We start from the raw sequence: 18,207 nt of genomic DNA, 5'->3' as shown, positions 1-18,207 counted from the left end.
AAAAGAATTTCGCCGAAAGATCTCAGTTTGCAAAGCAGCGAGGGTATGAATTTGGGACCGCCCTAATTGGTCAAAATACTTTCTTGAATTATCTCTGGTGGCTGAACTGCTTGCTGAATTGAATTTACTCCCAGAGACGTTCTTGTCACTTCTGCATCCTAACGTACAATGGTTGAACGTTCGTATTGGTTGCCTGCGGGAAGAGATTAATCAAACAAGCTCCTATCGTGTTGTGGTTCTGGGATATTGTCACTAATTTATGCAAATTTGAATCTTTCAAGGGTACAAAACGAGGTTTCGTCATCATGCAATGTGACGGACATTGTAATAACTACGAGTCGTTTGTTCAAATAAAGCCCAACCCACCATATTACGATTGTAATTTATTCTTGTCACGTTGAGATATTTGAGACAAGAGAACACGTTTGCATTGTTTCCCGAACAGCAATAAAACCGACTTTTTTCCACGTACAAAGAGTTAATTTCCACTAATGCAAGTCAAATACGATGCTAAGATTGCATGGGCAGCTCACGCTCTACGCGTAAACAGCAGCAGCGTAGGCAGACTAAAACGCCACAATACCGCTCATTGGAATCCGATTCCTGTAAAAACGATAGCTGACCCATTTCGATTAGCAAGGATTGTTGCTCACGCGACACCTTCGTTTGCTTTTTGCATGGTGTGGGTAAGTGCTACTGTTTCCGCTTTACAACGTTAGGTCGCAAAGGGTTGCTTGATATGTTCGTGGACGTTATGTTATTTTGATGGATTGACATCTGAATTGCAAGCGAGTACATACACGCGTTAGCATACCGTGTAACTTGCATTTTGCTAGTCCGCAAATTATTGTTGATTTAGTGGTGCAATCTGTCACGAGGAAGAAGCTTCGCCGGTTGCCAAGCAAACATATCGCTACGCTCACCTAAAACCGCGCAGCGTAATTTACTTTATCATTGAACAACTATTAGCTGCCAACCGCAGGCCGTAGTCATATATTTGCTATTCCGATAAGAACCCGCACACATTTGCGCGCTGTGGAGGTGACTATATATTGCTTAAACAACTTTCGCCAAAGGATATAAAAGACAGGGGCCCTATGCGACGGGTTAATTATCGTCAGGGCTGGACTTTGACAGGCACGTATTATTAATTGCGCAACGCAAACAACCCGAAAACCACTCTGGGCGTTAATATTGTCGAGACAATTCTTTCTTATCATATTGCACTAATCGGTTTGTGATATACACTATTGCGAGAAAAGATTAAGATTTAAGGTTCATTGGAAGAATATAATTTGAGGAGGTCCAGTGTCACAACAGGATGCGTTGATGCCAATGATTGGCGAACAAAACAGGTCGGTGCGAGCAAGCGTCAGATGGCAAGTAGCGCCCATGTCCATAAAACACATCCCTTACTTTACAGCCTGCACAACTTTCATTTTAATATGTTTGTATTAGCACCACATGCTTCTAACAATATTCCACACGATCGCACCAAGAACCGAAAGTGTCTTGGACACGGAAAAAGAATTCCTAATTCGGTTTCTCACGTTGTCTGCTCGAGCCGAACACGACTTATAGAATCCGGTTTTCTTCGTCTTGAAATATACAGTTCCTTAGCCAACTCATTAACACATTACCTCGTGTCGGAAACCTTGGCGCATAATCGATTATCATCGAATTTCTGTTGTATTTCATTGTATTCGCACCGTTTCATAAATATATTTAAATATGTATAAAATATAAGCGCTTATTGTTGGGTTTGAATGCTTACAAAATCTTTGGGTAGCGACTTTCACCCCCAAAGGTAGCACCTTCAAAGGACGTTAGTCACTTAAGAAATGCACGACTGTACGACAGGAGGGCACATAAATCATCACCCGAACTGAGATATACAAGAGTTGAGACATCAGTGTGGGCCTCAGAGTGAGTGATTCACAGCATCAATATCAATAACAACAACACTGTCGGGCACAAATGTTACTGCGGTCCTATGGTCTGCACAGGTTTATGTGGGGCAGTTTCACATCAGCGATGAATCATTTCACAGAAAGGAAACGCAATGCGATGGGAACTTTCTCGCTTCGCACTTTGCGCTTTGTGACACAAGGAGGTGTAGATATCACAGGAAATCCTTGATTCGGAGCCCACGCTGTCGTGCACGCGATTCATTTGTTACAAAACGCTGTTGCCTAGTTTGGCAATCGCTTTTGTTGCATTGGGGCTTGAACGCTGGGTACCTCACTCAGCTTGTAACAGTGTAACTTCAGATCGTATCTATCGCCCATACTAGCATGGTTAACCTCATTCTTCAACATACTGCAGACAATCAAATCAATTTCATCATTTTTTCCCCTGGGTTTCAGAAGAACGTTTTGCTAACCTTACAAAGCTAAAAAAACAAAGTGCGTTGGCCTGAGATCAAACTTCAATTAACTTCATAGCGGAAGTTGATCGCGTGTGTTGATCCACAAGGTCCCAAAACAAACCCTTCGCTCCCCAACAACGGCAAGAATGAGGAAAGTAATCGAGAGACTTGTAAATCAGTAAATTTTCGACAGTTTCCACTTATGGCCAGGCGGGGGTAAAGCTTGTGTTACCTGGCCGGCGCGCCAACAGGTGAAGGCCCTCATCGTGTTTGACAACTTGACATGGGGCGGAGGAGGCAACACCTGCAGATTTTAAGTAAACCGCGTGCAGGATCCTGAAAGTAACAATGGATCGAAATTCCCTTTCTGGAGGACTTCCGGTTACTTGATCTCGCGAATTTATGCCGAAACGAGCGACATTTAAAGTAGGCGCTCATGCGTGTCGGTATTTTGTTGCCCCGCGCACCATGCGATTGTTAGCGGCACTTAACAAAGATGCTTGAGAAGGCGATCGGATTGTGCATTTGTGCATCAAAACCCACCCTTGCCATCGCGCCCCACCACAAATCGTACAGCTCCGGTTACTGAACCTTTGCACGCAAGCGAGCATTACGAAAGAATCGCTACAAAATCTGGGAAGCGAATTTGACACTCGCCGACAAACAGCAGTGGGGCTGCCCTGGGTCCCTCTAAAGTGCGGGAAAACAAGAGAACACGTCACGTTTTCAACCACTCGGTCAAACCCCCAAACAAACAACAGAAAACCAATCACGGTTCCTGCGGTTAAGGCAGCAAACCGGCAACACAGAGATGATCTCATTCCTTTTCCGGGCAAAAATCCCCAACACTGGAGTATATAGGATGACAATTAAACTCCTGACGTCACTGATTTGACTATAAGGACGCGAGTCTTGTATTAAAATTTATTACATGAACGCTTGGTAAAAACACCAAAGATTTATTACCTGAATGCTTGGCAAAAACACGAAAGTTTTTAGAGAATAGAGAAGTATTTTGATTCCCAGTGATAAAATCATTAGCTTTATCCTGCCTGAGAAATACTAGATCCATTGTTGCAATACAACTGTGTAATTAGCTCTTTTGACGCTTGGCTTATTCTGTCGACTTCAGTGTAGCGTTTGTCGATGACGAATCGCAGTCGGTTAGTACGACACTTGATCCCCGGACTATTTTGGTTCGCTTGAGATGGTCAATGTATTTTTATTGAAAATTGTTAATTTGGAGAATGGATAATAAATAATAATTTGCAAGTTAGTCCAATTCTTAGATAAGCATTGTCTGGAACACAATTTTATTAATTATCATTATTTTTAACCTCATGCACCATAGGGTCATAAAATCATTGATCCACTTTTAAATGTGGGTTGAATGGAGTTTATTATCCTGACAGAGGTTTTAGCATTCAGACTTGGCAACGTCAGTACCAAGCGTGTGAATAGCGGCATATTTACTGAACCGAAACCTGGATTAGGTATGGAAGGAAATATCACCCCTGGGGCACTCAGCTCCCGACAGAATGCTGTGAGCGATAAGGGAATAGTTTGCAAACCACGAAACCAACTCTGACCCGCAAAGGTTTCAGATAACTACTGGACGATAAAACACAGGTGAATAACACTGGTCATGTATTTTTGCTCACATAAAGTGACAAGCTTCCTTCAATTAAAGCACCGGACATTACAAATCATATACAAAAGGTTGTTTACTGTTGGAGTTAACTAGAAATAAGGCCAAGAGAGCAAAAAAAGGCCACATTTTTAGTGATTGGTCACACACAGTTGGTTATTTCATCGCACATGCGCAGTGTTTTGGGTCATGTTGTGATGGGTATATTTGGTGTTAGAACCACAGTTTGGCATTATTTTACAATTGCAATAAATTTTTGTTAATAAATAAAATACGCGTTGGTTATTGTTTTTCGAACGCACGTTGATTACATCAAATGCGCACATTTCCTTCTGTGATAAACATACGAACACGCAGAAAATCTTGCAGAAATTTCGCTGAAAGTTGCCATTTCTCTGTGCATCCGCAACACACGTGGTGCTTTTCACAATAAGTTATCTCGGATACGACGAATCGAAAACCAGAATAGGGATATGCCAAGACAGAAAAGATTCGGATTCGACCTTTTTAGTCAATTAATCAAAATCAAAACGCGGTGACATGTGACTCAACTTCTCCCACCACAAAATTGGCTTCAGAGCTGGCAAGTCGGCCGACACTTTCGGTAAACTGAAACAAACCGACAACTGTTTTCCCGAAATAAACGATAAAGGTGTAAAAGATATCAGCACGCAGCTGTTTGAAATAGCATACGCAAACATGTTTCCCCCTTTCAGCAGCAATCAACGTAGGAAATAGCGCACCTTGTAACACCGTGCCCAACATCGTGTCAAGCAGTCAGAGTTTGGGTTGTTAATTACTACCACAGGCAGCTAATCAACAGTTTTTGCTGCAGCACTTACTGCAGCGCAAACCGTTGACCTAACAACAACACATCAGTTGATGAAAGGCATATTACAAAGGTCAATAACCCGCGGCTTCGACACCGCATGCGGCTTTGAGAAGCCAAGCACATTTAGTAAAAAAAGTCAATATTGTGTGTAAATAATAATCAACAACATTTAACACTAGGGGCGCTTTGATGCAACTACACGTTGTGCAGTTTTCAATTCCAGGTAACACTTATCTGGTTTCGTGTTCAATAATGGTACGGAGAAGCATCTATCTAAATGTAATTAGCTCCGTTTTCCCCGGCGGAATAACTTGAGCAGATATTTGCCTGGTCATCAAAAATCGTTTCAACGCAAAACTTTCTTATCAGCATTTACAACAGCATGTTTGCACTGGCTAACCAACCACGGTACTCGCGTATCAACTCAAGGACGTTCCAGTTGTCGATAATTTACCGCTGCACAATGCATGCTCCATCCATTGCAGTTAAATCGAGGTGCTGCAGGTGCCCAGTTAAAATGACACACAGCCCGATTACCTAATTTTATTGATTCAAAAATGGTTTCACGCATGTAGTAAAACCAAAGCGAACGATAAGGGGCAAGACATGCACTGCTAGACTTTTTAAAACTCGTTTTCAACAGTTGCATGCAATAAAACAACCTTTTGCAACCATACTTTTCAAACTAACAGTAGTACGTGGTCATGGTGCACTGTCTGTGACGTCATATTATAACGCAGGCAGTTGCACAATGTGAGAAAATGTAGCAAAAATGTGAGAATTTTCTGGTATGCAATTTTTTTTAATTTATTGGTCTAATATGCCTTGCGGTACACATTTTTGTGGAATTACATATCAAGTTCCCAAAAACAATGTGTGATCATGAAAAAAAATTAAGCAACATGGCGCAAGGAAAAACAACATGCAAGTTTATAGAGTCAACTAAATGCCAGAATATAGCAGAGTCAGCGTGGTCAACTATTGTAAAGGCCTCGATGATGTCACTTGTTTATATCAATGCACTTAAGTCGCCCCGTAAGAACTCATTAGAAAGGGTGAGACCCTTTCATTGATACCACGAGCCCATACCCTCACGCACCGAGTTTAAAACAATTAGAAAAACTTTACTCGGCGGTTTAATTCGCCCAACACTGGCGGATGCTAAACACAAGGGGACGCACAATTAGTGTGACATCATAATGACTCGTCACGTAGTTTTGGGCGTCCTAAAAAAAGATGCTACTGACGTGAGTTATGTGTTTGCACGTACCTTTGACCACGGCGCAAATAATAACATTCAATCTTAATTTAGCAATATTTTTATCTGTTCTGCGTGTCTTTGGTGGCGTGCTACTGTAGGTTAAGAAATTTTCGTGCTGGCAGACATTTCAGTACGGAAAGTGTGATTGTTGTAAATACAATTTTTACCTCGAAGGCAATTTTGTAATTTAATCCAACGATATTTGGGCAAAAAAATCCTTTCGGAGACATGAACCCACAGATAGAGTGCAATGTTTTGTTACATATTTTTATTAAATGTTTTTTTTGAAATCCAGTATGATTAATTGATCGTAAGGTGCCGCTATCACACACTGTTTCTCTAACACTTCTGTGTTTGTGTCTGTTTTGGGGCGTGTCACTTATCAGGCTCAGATATTCTACATTTAAAAACACGTTTCTTAGGTAGATGATACTACACTTTTTATGTGGGTACTTGCACCTGTTGGTTATGGTAGATGGCGCCGAATTTCGACTATAAATCTGCACCGGAAAAAAACAAACAAATTTGGGGCCAGTGAACACCTGTAGACATTTACCGCCTGTATTTAATCGGCAGAACATTGGAAATTTTCTTTGGCCTATACTATTTTATACGTTTGTCGACTTTGGGGATGCGAAATATTAAACAGGGGCACATGGGGGCGCCGATTTCCTATCTTAACTTTATGTTTGCTAATTGGACGATCACATTAATGGGTTAATAACCTATTGTAAAGGAGCACATGCCGCAACACAAGTTGTTGACCGACACAGCCTGGATCGACAGATGATTGTTTGATAAACATGACAACCATCTGAATACTGAACTATCGAAAGTGTGAACGTCCTGAATCGCTGCAAATTCGTTCATCTTCGGTTGATTTCTGTCGAATTAATAAATGAGTGGACGACCGTAGTTGCCACAAGCACTCCAGGCAAACAAAAAGTAGGGCACAATACAATGTGCAGAGGACTTTCATGTGATCGATTTGTATGAATGAAGTGGGCTTTCAATGTTGTTAATTACTAACGGTCGCTGCTCAAATACGCGTTAATTGGATGCGAACTTGTCTGTAAATGTTTTTGTTTAAGCTTCGATCGCTGCCGTCGAGTAAGTGTTGTAATTCAAACTCAATCTCATGCGACCTTAAAATGTCAAGGACGCTATTAACGAACCGTCGTTCCTATTACACTGTTTGAAAATGTCATCCTCTCTGACAGACACTACAAAAACAAACTTGTGGTTGTTTTAAAACTGCTATATGATGTAATGTATTTGTTTTCATGCATCGGTATATCAAAATTGTTGTGGTTTGTAATGTATGTGTTCATCCTAGCATAATTCGTGTGGGATAATAAATAGATCACTACCCACGAATGTAATATTCATCCGATGCATTTCGTTTGCCTCCAAATAACGATTGAGCTGACAATAAACAAAATATTAACATCAGCAATAGTGACTCGTATAATAACTTTTGTACGAAATTTTACATCAAGAAATGCGAGGGGCTGCTGTGCTTGAAAGAAAACTTGAACAAACGTTTTTTTGTCGGATGTAAAGGCCTGGGAACCGTGTCAGCAGATTTGAAACGCGTCGGAGTGTTTTTCTTTAAGCTCCATTGACGCTTCTCCACAATAACCCAATTTGCTGTTCCGGGGCCTCTCTGGTGGATGACACTCATGTTTGATTCGCGCGCCAACAGCTGCACCTGCCCGCGGTGGTTTGCTATAAAAATCCGAGTGATTGTTTCCACATGGCGCGAAAACATGCTCCGCCACAAGTGAAGTGCTATCGAAAGCGCCTGGCCCTTACCTGTCATTCCGCTTTTGATATTGTTACCAAAGGTGGCCCGCCTGTGGTGCCCCCGACGCATCACAAGCAAAGTGCCCGACGCCATACTCTCGGTGCGCGTCGAGTGTTTAAAAGTTATTAAAGATAAACATGTTTGCGCATCCTTGTTGGGTGGATGGCACTCGAAGTTATTTGTAATTATCGCCAAAGGGGTGGGGGAGGGCATCTGCACTAATCGATATCACTGCGATCCCTTTGCTGAAGTGTGGATGGTTGTAAATGCAAGTGGATGTTAATTGTTGCGCTCTTGTTTTAACTTGGAGTGCAGGATGTGGCTTATTCTATAACAACACCATTCACTTCCATCTGATGGGAGAGCGGGAGAAATTAATGGTTTTCCAAATTAGTTTAAAATGAAAATGCATTATTCATTTTATTGTCAATTATAATGTTTGCCTTTCATGTGGGTTCACATATAGCTTTCTATTTATCAAAACTGATCTAATTACAGACACATAATTTTTCTTGTGGTCGATGGTTAATATTAGAATAACACATGTACAGTAAAGCAGTGAAGTAGTCATCTTCGGCTAATTTGTTTGACAAGTAACCGATATTGTGCCAGTATTGTGTTCAAGTCCTGTCACAAGTGTCCGTTGTTACAATCATGTTTTGTGTTGATCGCCTTAATAAATGAACATAAGCAATTCAGAAGAAAACAGGGGACGTAATACGCGTGAATGGGTACAGGTAGATACTTAATAACTTAAGTGGGTAATGGGAAACACGTGGTGTGTAATCCCTGCCCAAAGCTGTTTCATTTCACACAACAGCCCGCAGTAAATAATAAAGCCCAATATGAGCGTCGTGTAGCATGCGTGTGGGCCGATGACACCTTGTTGATAATGCGCAAGGTATTTGCATAGATCTTACCAAATTAGACCCAAGAGTCGTCTAGGAAACGAGGACTGTGACTGGAGGGCGAGTGCCCCCGTGCCGAAGTCAACCAAAATAGGCGTAATCCTACAAGCAACCGGTCTTCTATTTCCATCACTGTCTGTTCAGTCGCAAGCAGAGTTGTTCTTTTCCTGTAACGAGCGCGCTTGGGTTGCATTGAATCACTTGTTGTTTTGTGGCGTCGGCGTCTTGAAACTGCCTGCAAGGAGCATTCTTGTCCCGCCCGCAAAGCAGGTGGGCAGCGAATTATATCGTCGCTTGTTGTTATTGTTGCGGCTATTAAATTCCCAGACCGCGAGTTTTTAAAGTGATGCATAAAGATGGCGCTCGCTTAAACCTTTCCGGCACACGCTACTTTAAATAAAGCCTGTGTTGTTCTGTCAGGCTGTGTGTACAATTTTAGCCACGTGCTGCCAAGCAGAGCATTGCTTCAAATAACCAGTGAATGTTACAATACTTTGTGGCAAAGCTGTGAGTATCGCGTAAGTTTGACCACCGATTGCTGTGAATTGGCAAAACATGATACCCGAAACTTTCATCCAAGTTACGGAACACGGTGGCCTGCCGCTGGTTTTGTCTGTAAAACCGTGGCGTGCGCGAAACACTTCCATAAAAGTGCGACTGTTTTTCTGCGAAGAAGCCTTGCGCCAAAGTTTTCCCGCTTTGTGCTCTTTTCCTTCATTCGGGAAAACCAGGCTTCCTCCCTCCGCACCGACGCTCGCTTTTTTAATAGGAAAGATGCGGGTACTGGAAAGCAAACGCCTCGCGCCAAGGACGCACGCACGTGAGACTGGAAGGGAAATCGCGTGTCCTTGCCCGGCTGGCACCCACTTTTCCGTTCGTCAATTGCTGCAGAACTTTTTTGGTCCACCGCAATATCGAGAGCCGAAGTTTCTTTTATTCAACTTTTTTTGAATACTTAGAGCCTTTTATGCAATGATCAAACTTAAAGAAACATTCCTGCAGTCGTTGTTCAACTCAGGCAGAAAAAGATTTGTAAATAGAGGAAGTTGAACTTGAACCCAAATTCTTATCACCATTTTGTGGATTTCATTTCTTATTGTCCCTTTTGACACACATTAAAAGAAGTAAACTTACAAACAGTTGTGTTGTCTTCGGTCTAACGCGCGGCTATTACAATCCTGCTCTCACGTGCAGTTCCCACCACCTTCCAAGTAGAAAACAAAACGCCAGTTAATTGACGATTAATCAAGCTCCTGTCTAGCCTATGTATATTACCCTTCCCTGATTGCCGAGCAGCCAACAACAATGCACCCCGCAATTCGTCATAGTGTCACGGTATCGTCGTCTGGTCCATGCAAACGTTTGGTTTGGTATGTCCCCTCAACCCTCGGGGAGACGTCTGTCGGAGATTGGCCCGATAGGGTTCAAGTGAAACCGAAAGCGGAGCGGGAATTAATCAACGTCCCCATCAAAATCTTTCGCACCCTGCATGAGAAACCGTGCCAGTGTTCTAACACCGCGGAAATTGTTTAATAGTCGACCTCGACAGCGCAGGAAACATTAGGGTAAATTGCCTTTCGTTGGTCAGATGTTAAGTTACAGACCACCACAGCACGATCAATCAAGAAAATGTTCCATGTAAATGATGTTGACGGAAAGGTTTTGACTTTTTTAAATCGTCGGAGAAACGTCAACTCAATTAAACTTAAAAATTTTTGTTCCTCTACTTTTCTGAGTGGTTACTTGGATTGTTGTGACAATGATTGTTTACACGTTTTTTTATTTGCGGAGATGGTTTTCAATAAACCATCGTGAAAAAAGTTGTGGCTTTGCACATCTTACAACACTGCCATTTTGCACCAAAACGGTTTCAACACATTGCGCAAATAAGGTATAACTTGTTGGGTACGACAATTTCTCAAAAACTACTAAACCCACAAAAAGGTGAAGACTCTTCAATCTCGTGCAGAGACAGGAAGTTTGATTCGTTCCGGAAGAGATCGAATCATTATACAGGTGTTGTCGGTACTCCAAAATAAATCCTAACAAAACCGTCGCGTGCGGAATCATCAACAGTTGACGAAATGTTGCCTTTTCGCTACATTAACTGCACCCATCATGATCGCCCATTGAAATAGCAGATAACCACGTGGCTTTGCGTGGGAGGGCCCCATTGTTAGTACTTTCCGTTCCGTTTCGCCAAATGCGCTGCTTCGTGATGATTCTGCTTTGCCACTCGAATGGCGCAATGACAACCGAGGCGGCCCGTGCCACTTGTTACTCGACCCTCTGTTATATATGTATCCATGGGCCCAGCCCTCTAAATTGCGCAACAAATTTATAATTTGCTTTTACAAGGGTGTGTTAGTTGTCCCACAATCATTTTTGTGCCGTTTATCGTCTGTATTCTTTCGGAAGAAGCAAAGATTATCGATAAAGAATACAGTCACAATTTTAGGTACACTTTCAAAAGTATTTTCTGACGTTTCATACAAATCAATAAATAACATAGAAGCTTTGCACAAAAGCTTTTCACACAATTATTAAAACATAGGTTATATTTAGAGTAAACGTGATGAAACGATTAACGAAACAGTTTTATGACGAAAAACACCAATGCAAATAACAACAACGGTAAACAGTTAACATTGGTGGCTACAGTAAGGACAGTTTGGGCAACGCGTACCAAAAGGGAATAGTTACTTAGTTCTGGCAAGGTCTGGGCTGTGCGGAAGTTGCCTGACGGGTTGGCTGCTGAACGAAGTAATACCTCCGGATATTTTCAGAGAAATTGGCAACTGGGATGGTAAACAATATTAAACTTTCGGCGACCAGCTAATAGCCTCACTACTTCGGAATGAAACTTTGGCAGAACCGAAACTTTGTACCCACGTTATATGTGATTTGTTTTTGGGGAGTGTTCAACAACATCAGAGTTTGTTGGTGTTTTAAATGCACAACTGTCGAAACGCCGTAGTCAACTTTGAGAAACAATATAAATGCTGCCCTGAAACAGCAATAAGTACATTTATGGGCCAAAAAAACACATTTTATTGCGCCAAGGCCAAATGCAAACAAAACTACGCAATGTAGAGCGAGTCACTCTATCCGGCAAATACGAGACTTTGTTATGTTACAGTTGCTAAAAACAAAAGTTGTCGCCCTTGGATCGCAAAAACAAGTCGTCTGTAATGCGGTCGCCGTACCTGAACAACAGCACTGGTGCAAGCAAGAGCATGCTCTGAAGTGGGCGATTGGAGCTCTGTAATCGTGTGGCCTTGACGACAGAGCAACGGTCCTATGGGACCGCTTTCCCTGTGTTGTGATAACCGTACCCGCGACATCAAAGCCACCGAATTGTTACAACATGGCTTGTCTGCAGCTGGTGTTACACTGATTAGCGAAAGAACGCCATTTTCCTTGGTTTCGCTATGTCAAACCCTAACCACTCTCTGTGGACTAAAGTGTCCATGTCAAAGTCCGGTTACAATTGATGCGCTGCACATAGTCAACATTTAGCAGCGCAAGTGTTATGTTAGCGCGAGCACGTGGGTCAGTCATAGTGGCAGCGAGGTTGGTGCGGTCCGAATTCAGTGCAAGTCAATACGCGGCGGAGAACGTGGGCGAGTCCCACTGGCCGTAAATATATTTTCCTCTTCTGGGCCTAAATCTGAATGGATGGAAGCTGACATCCGCACCTGGCAACCGCGCGGCAACACAGAGAGCTATTTACGGAGCTTCCATTTCTATTTGAAGCGCTTGCAACACCGTTGCGCAAACTACTAAATTGTGCACAGTCCAGTGCAGCGCATCTGAAAGTTTTTTTTGCATTTGTGACCCTGGTGCTACATGTTTAGAGTGTTCCTTGTAGGCTTTCAATAGGGTTGTACTTCAAGACTGCATCACAATTATTTTTGGTTTCACTCTTGCGTCAATATTTAAAACTAAGTGGTAAAAAACTACTTTGAGTAGTGAGCTTGCAAACAGGGCCACTCTTTCGACCTAATGTGTCTCATGAATGCAGCTTTTAGCTTTTGCTTGGCCACAGTGTTTCCACCTTGGTTGGTTCCCGGCGGATTACACCTGGTTTGGTACCCAATGGAAAATGCTGACTGTGTAGTCACCACAAAGTGGAAGTCTTGTCGACTATTTAGCTGACAAAACCGTTGCAAGCCACACCATAGCTGCACTGATGACACCTATATGGTGGAAACAGTGGCCCTGTCTGCAGCTCACTATAAACAACATTATTGTTTCTATTGCTTATGCTTGAAGTAAGCTTATATCTGAAAGTTATGTTTATCATTTGCTTGTGCGCCTTTCTTGTGCTTCAAATATTTGATCCAAATTGATTCCTTACTTTAAAATATACTTTCATACAGCGAAACAGTGAAAGTTTTGTTGGTGCGAGTAATATTGAACGTACCGAAATCAGTAAATAGTCACACAAACAGAATAATTAATAACAAGAACGATGGGTCACAAAATATAACGACATCGTTAAGTCAACACAATAGAACAGTTTATAGAGAATCTGCGTATAAACACAAACAACGGCACATAAAGTTTGTCAGCAAGGCGAAGGACGATAATATAATGAAAAAAACGACAAAGCAGAGACGGTGTATTGGCGTATAAACAGTGGTTGGGAATGTCATCGTATCAACAAAGCTCTCAAACAGTCCGGTAGAAAGGCTTATGCTTGCCTGGCATAAATACACAAACAAATAGATGCTTTACGATGATAAGTACAGTGACGTGTGTTCATTTCACAACAAGACACGTCTGGATTGGTTAAGCGGTGACACGTGATTACGTTGGGCCACTGGTCAATGACAAGGCAGGATTTCACGTAAAATGGCGGCCACCCGGACGTCAACGCATCAATGCATGTTGATATAATTTTGGCCGATTTCTATCACGAATCAGAAAACATTGTCTGCGAGAATCTGAAAATGCACAAAAACAATGGTTTGTAATTAATTAGCACAACAAAATCTGCAAAAAGTTAATGTATGTTTTTCAATTTTAGAATTTGCACTTCACGGGGATAAATTTAATTGCTACTAAGCTGTCTGAACCCAATTTAATCAAATGATTGACTAAGCCTGTCGTTAATGGTCTGTTCTCAAAAGGTGAAAGTGGGTGCAAAACGATTACCCCCCTAAATCGACGTCACTTGCACAGGCGAGGTTTCGGTATCCGCTTTTGTGACGTCGCGCTACTGAAGCTAGACCGCAAGCGTTATATCCGCTTGTTTCGTGCGAATTATACCGCCGAGAAAATTTTAGTCTGATTGTTGGAAACTCGGTGCATTAAGCCCCTAAATGCACATACGGATAGATGTGCTAACGTCTCACCTTCTGTGTTGTGTTGCGTTGGCGATTTGGACGCGTTTATTCAGTACCAGATCGCTGGCATGGAAGACAAGTGTCCGAAAGGGCGTGGAGGAGCTCCAGGAGCGCTGACCCCACTACCTGTGCTGCACATCACCGTTTTCACATTGCACGAATACTCGTTGCTGCAGAAAGGAAATAAAACATCGTTGTAAGTTGCCGCCATAAACGCATACACTGAAACACAAACAAGCATATTTGTATGAAATACATACCTGTGAAGTCGCATGTGAGTTTTTAGGTTGCTGGTAGAACTGAATCGTTTGTGGCAAACTCCACACTCGTGAGGTTTCTCTCCAGTGTGAACGAGGTGGTGTTTCTGAAGATGGGCAAGCTGTGTGAAACCTTTGCCGCAAGTCTCGCATTTGAAAGGCCGCTCGCCGGTATGAACTCGTAGATGAACCTTCAAAGAAAGAAAGATTAAATTTACAATTTACATTTCAAACTTGCCACATTATTTTTCAAAATGTTTTCATAAATTTAGGCACTGTACTGCGTTGGATTAAAAATCTATATTTTTTTTTAAACAAACATGACATTAGATAAAGCTTGCTATATTTAGATTACGCTGTATAAATGTTGTGGGGTTAAAGCAATCTGCTTACTTTTAAGTTAGAAAGTTGTCCGAATTTCTTCATGCACACATTACACTCATAGACGATCTTTCCGTTTTCTTTGCGCAGAGGATAAGGAAGGGACTTGTAACCGGAGTTGGGACCGCGTTTGCAACGGCCAGAACCTGAACTACTGTCGCTGTAAAAAAAATAACATGTTAGCATGAACGTACCAAAAAACGATACAGTAAATATTTCAACTCTACAAAGCAGAATTTTTATTAATTTTACCTGTTTAGGGACGAAGTGTTACTGTGGGTGGGAGACACCGACTTCGGTGGGGACACGGTCGAAGGTTGGTAACTAGCTGCGCTGCGTGCGTTGATAGCGCTGTTGTAGAAATTAATAAAACCAGCACCGGGACTTGTCGACCTCCTCTCCCTTGGTGTATATGTTTTTGAATCTAGCGGATGCCCGTGGCCGCCATCGTGCTGTGTTCTTTCGCTCTGTTGAGGTGTTCCTGTGAAAATCAAGGTCCACACGGTTACGAATGAGGTCGTTTGTTTGTTTATGTTTCATTCGTGGAATAGCTGGTGAATGAACAGACTAACACGAATATCAACAATGATTAAACTTACGTTCGCGTTGTTGGGTTGCTCCGGAAAAGGTCCATCCCGGTGATGATGTTGCCACTTGCGCCGGAATTGAGCACTCCGTTTCCCGGTGCGGGTCTTTCGGAAAAAACGAACGTGATCCATGCACAAGGTTACTCGTCGCTGGAACCGCGCGACCTGACGCCGATATAAGTTTTTGCCATCTTTCGGCGGCAAGGGACGATGCTAAATTATTAAGGCTGTTAAAGCCTGGGAGGTTGCCCGCTGCTGCAGCCGCCGCCGCGCTCCTCATTGCGTTATCCCACAGAAGCTTGCCCATCTGCATCATGTAATAATCCGTGGGCAGGACTGGGACTGTTGGATATGCGGCCCGGAGAAAAGGGTTCGCTTGAATTTGGGACACTTGGGTGCTTGGAACAAAATCTTGTGGTTTTGTTTGGGAGGCGAAGCGACTTTTTGTGTCCGTTGACCATCGCTGAGAATCCCCGGATGGGGTGGCGATTGTGGCTGAAGTCATTCGGTCGCAAATTCTCTGGTAATTTTCCTTGGGTTTTTCTTCTTGTTTCATTGACTTGGGTTTCTCCCCACGAAGGGGTTCATTTGATTTTGCGTGATATTTTTCTTCGAACGTGGTATCGGCCAGTTGTCTGGTAAGCAGCGGATTGACTTCAGGAGATAAATCCATTTGGCCGGATTTGGGTGCGCCATTTCCCGCCGTCGAAGAACCGTCAGTTTGGGAAAAAGACGATTGTCGCGCAAGGAATTGCGAGTTCATTGCATAGAGAAGACTTTGGTAGTACGTGGGCAACATGGGAAAAGCTCGGGTTTCAGCATCCTCGGGAGACGTAGGTGTTCTTTGCTCTAAAATTTGTTCTTTTTTCATAAAGACTGGTGATGACATTGGATCTCCGGCCGTTGTCTGATCAGGGCTTGGACTGCCGCTGCCGTAACCACTGTCAGAAGGTGAAGTCACGTTGTGATCAAGTAGTGACCGAACAGAAAAACTTATCGAATTGGGCTTGTGTTTAGGCGAACGTGGTTCATCGTGCGAACGCCTCGCTTCCCTTTGCGAGCTGTCGGTCAGATGTCGGCGCGCTTGAATGGCAGCAGCCGACGCCATATTGTTGCCGTTGAAGTCTTCGTGTTTGCACGGCTTTCTATACAGCATTTCTTTGCCGCTGGAACTGGTTGGGCCCCAATGACTGTCATAAGATAACCGTTGATCTTGCATTGTTTCTTACAAATCTGTTTTCTCGTGAAGTATTTTACAACAGTAGCTTTTATATGATCTAAAAAATAAAACAATTCCCGTTACCAAGCTGCATGTCTTAGTTTGTTGCAACGCTAATTGCAACATATCTAGATAAGGCGATACTCATTGTTTTGCCAAAGTTAACCATTAGCCTGGTACTGTTAGCCCTAAAACAAACTCTGTAAGTTGTGCAAACGATATTATCTTAGCCTGCGTACAATTAAAGGCAATTTTGCAACATAGCGCAACGGCATACAAGTACACCCTAGTAGGGTCCGTTCATGTACTGGATACTTCATCTAATGTCGAAACTTTTTAACGTTCTGAAAAACCTTTTCTGGCAAAATTCAATACAAAAATCCCGTTTACGCTGAAAAGTACCATAACTGTACAAACCAACCACGGAGTTACCGTAAAGGTTGTACTGACACTTTTGGTACTTACAGACATTTATATCCCGCTCGACCGGACCCCTATCGATTTGCTAATGTTCTGTCGATTAGCGAAATTGCACGTGACCACAGGTTGGTAATTTGCGCAACTGTGGGGCGTCCCTTCTGATACCTGCTCTAAATATTTGCCACCGATAAACCAACGCGGGGCTCCTTTTTTTCTTATTTCTCGCCCACCTAAACTGTTTCCGCTCCGCTTAGATGCGCTGTCCGTTTTTCCTCCACACTCTGCTTCTCTTTTCTTTGTTTACGTGAGCTGCTGAACTGCGTTGGCGCTGCTGTTATAGTTATTTGACGTCAACTTGGGGTTTTCTAATTTCTTACGGTAATGAACACAAAATTTATATTTAAGAGATCAAATGTATAGTTGTGTCTGATTTTTTTGTTTTTCTTGTCAACTGACAAGCACGTTAATTTCTCCTGAGAACGGATGAAAATCTGCCTTGATAATTAAACATTTTTAAACTTGTTGGAATGGACGTTTCATGAAGCAAAAGCGTCAAAAATTGCAATCATTTGCGTGGTACTATGCATTACGACAGTGCTTCCAACTCCAAAGCACTACGTAACACATGACTGTACAACCCCCGTATTGTGATACGAAATAAGAATATTACCACGTGATTTGTCAATGCAAAGAAAGCACAGTACTTTTTCATTGCGGCTATCTACTGTGCAATCACTACACAATAATTTTAGTAGCTTTCATACAAAATCCAACCATTGGTGTATCCCAGGACATACCTTGAAAACAAGTCCATATATGGCACATATCACAGTAATCGTAATTGCGAAAGTGGTGTTCGTATGCGGGTTGGTGAAGCAAACACGAAATCGACTTTCGACCCATGTTCCGAGGCCAACCAGTCTCTTATCTCCGCTATTTGCTTGTGTTTGCCTGGGACGTATGTTTTCACATAGCAGATTTGTGTTGGGATTAGGATTGCCGTCAACGAAGAGGCGAGAAAGTTAAACAAGGAGACGCGCCTATCGCTATTTGCTAGTTTACCCAGATAATGACCAACCACCGTCCCGGTGCAATACAACGGGCAAATGCAGAAGCGGGGCAAGAGGCCACTCCAAGCCCCACTTGTGTCTAATAGCTTGTTTGCATG

At 42.6% G+C, this 18,207-nt stretch overlaps 1 protein-coding gene across 1 annotated transcript; it reads right to left on the bottom strand.

The window, feature by feature from the left end:
- Window positions 1-13,237: 13,237 nt before the first annotated feature.
- Window positions 13,238-16,672, bottom strand: LOC145894014 (uncharacterized). The gene is made up of 6 exons (XM_082982445.1): window positions 15,413-16,672; window positions 15,066-15,294; window positions 14,826-14,973; window positions 14,436-14,623; window positions 14,185-14,345; window positions 13,238-13,773 (listed from the first exon to the last, which is right to left on the bottom strand). Exons 1-5 carry the CDS (start codon window positions 16,617-16,619, stop codon window positions 14,225-14,227), a joined length of 1,893 nt encoding a protein of 630 aa, XP_082838571.1. The 5' UTR covers window positions 16,620-16,672; the 3' UTR covers window positions 13,238-13,773; window positions 14,185-14,224.
- Between the last annotated feature and the right edge of the window lie 1,535 nt (window positions 16,673-18,207).

Source organism: Ascidia mentula, chromosome 3, assembly GCF_947561715.1.
Source record: "Ascidia mentula chromosome 3, kaAscMent1.1, whole genome shotgun sequence".
NCBI lineage: Eukaryota > Metazoa > Chordata > Ascidiacea > Phlebobranchia > Ascidiidae > Ascidia > Ascidia mentula.
Note: the sequence above shows the minus strand (reverse complement) of the source record. Positions and strands in the feature narration are given on the sequence as shown.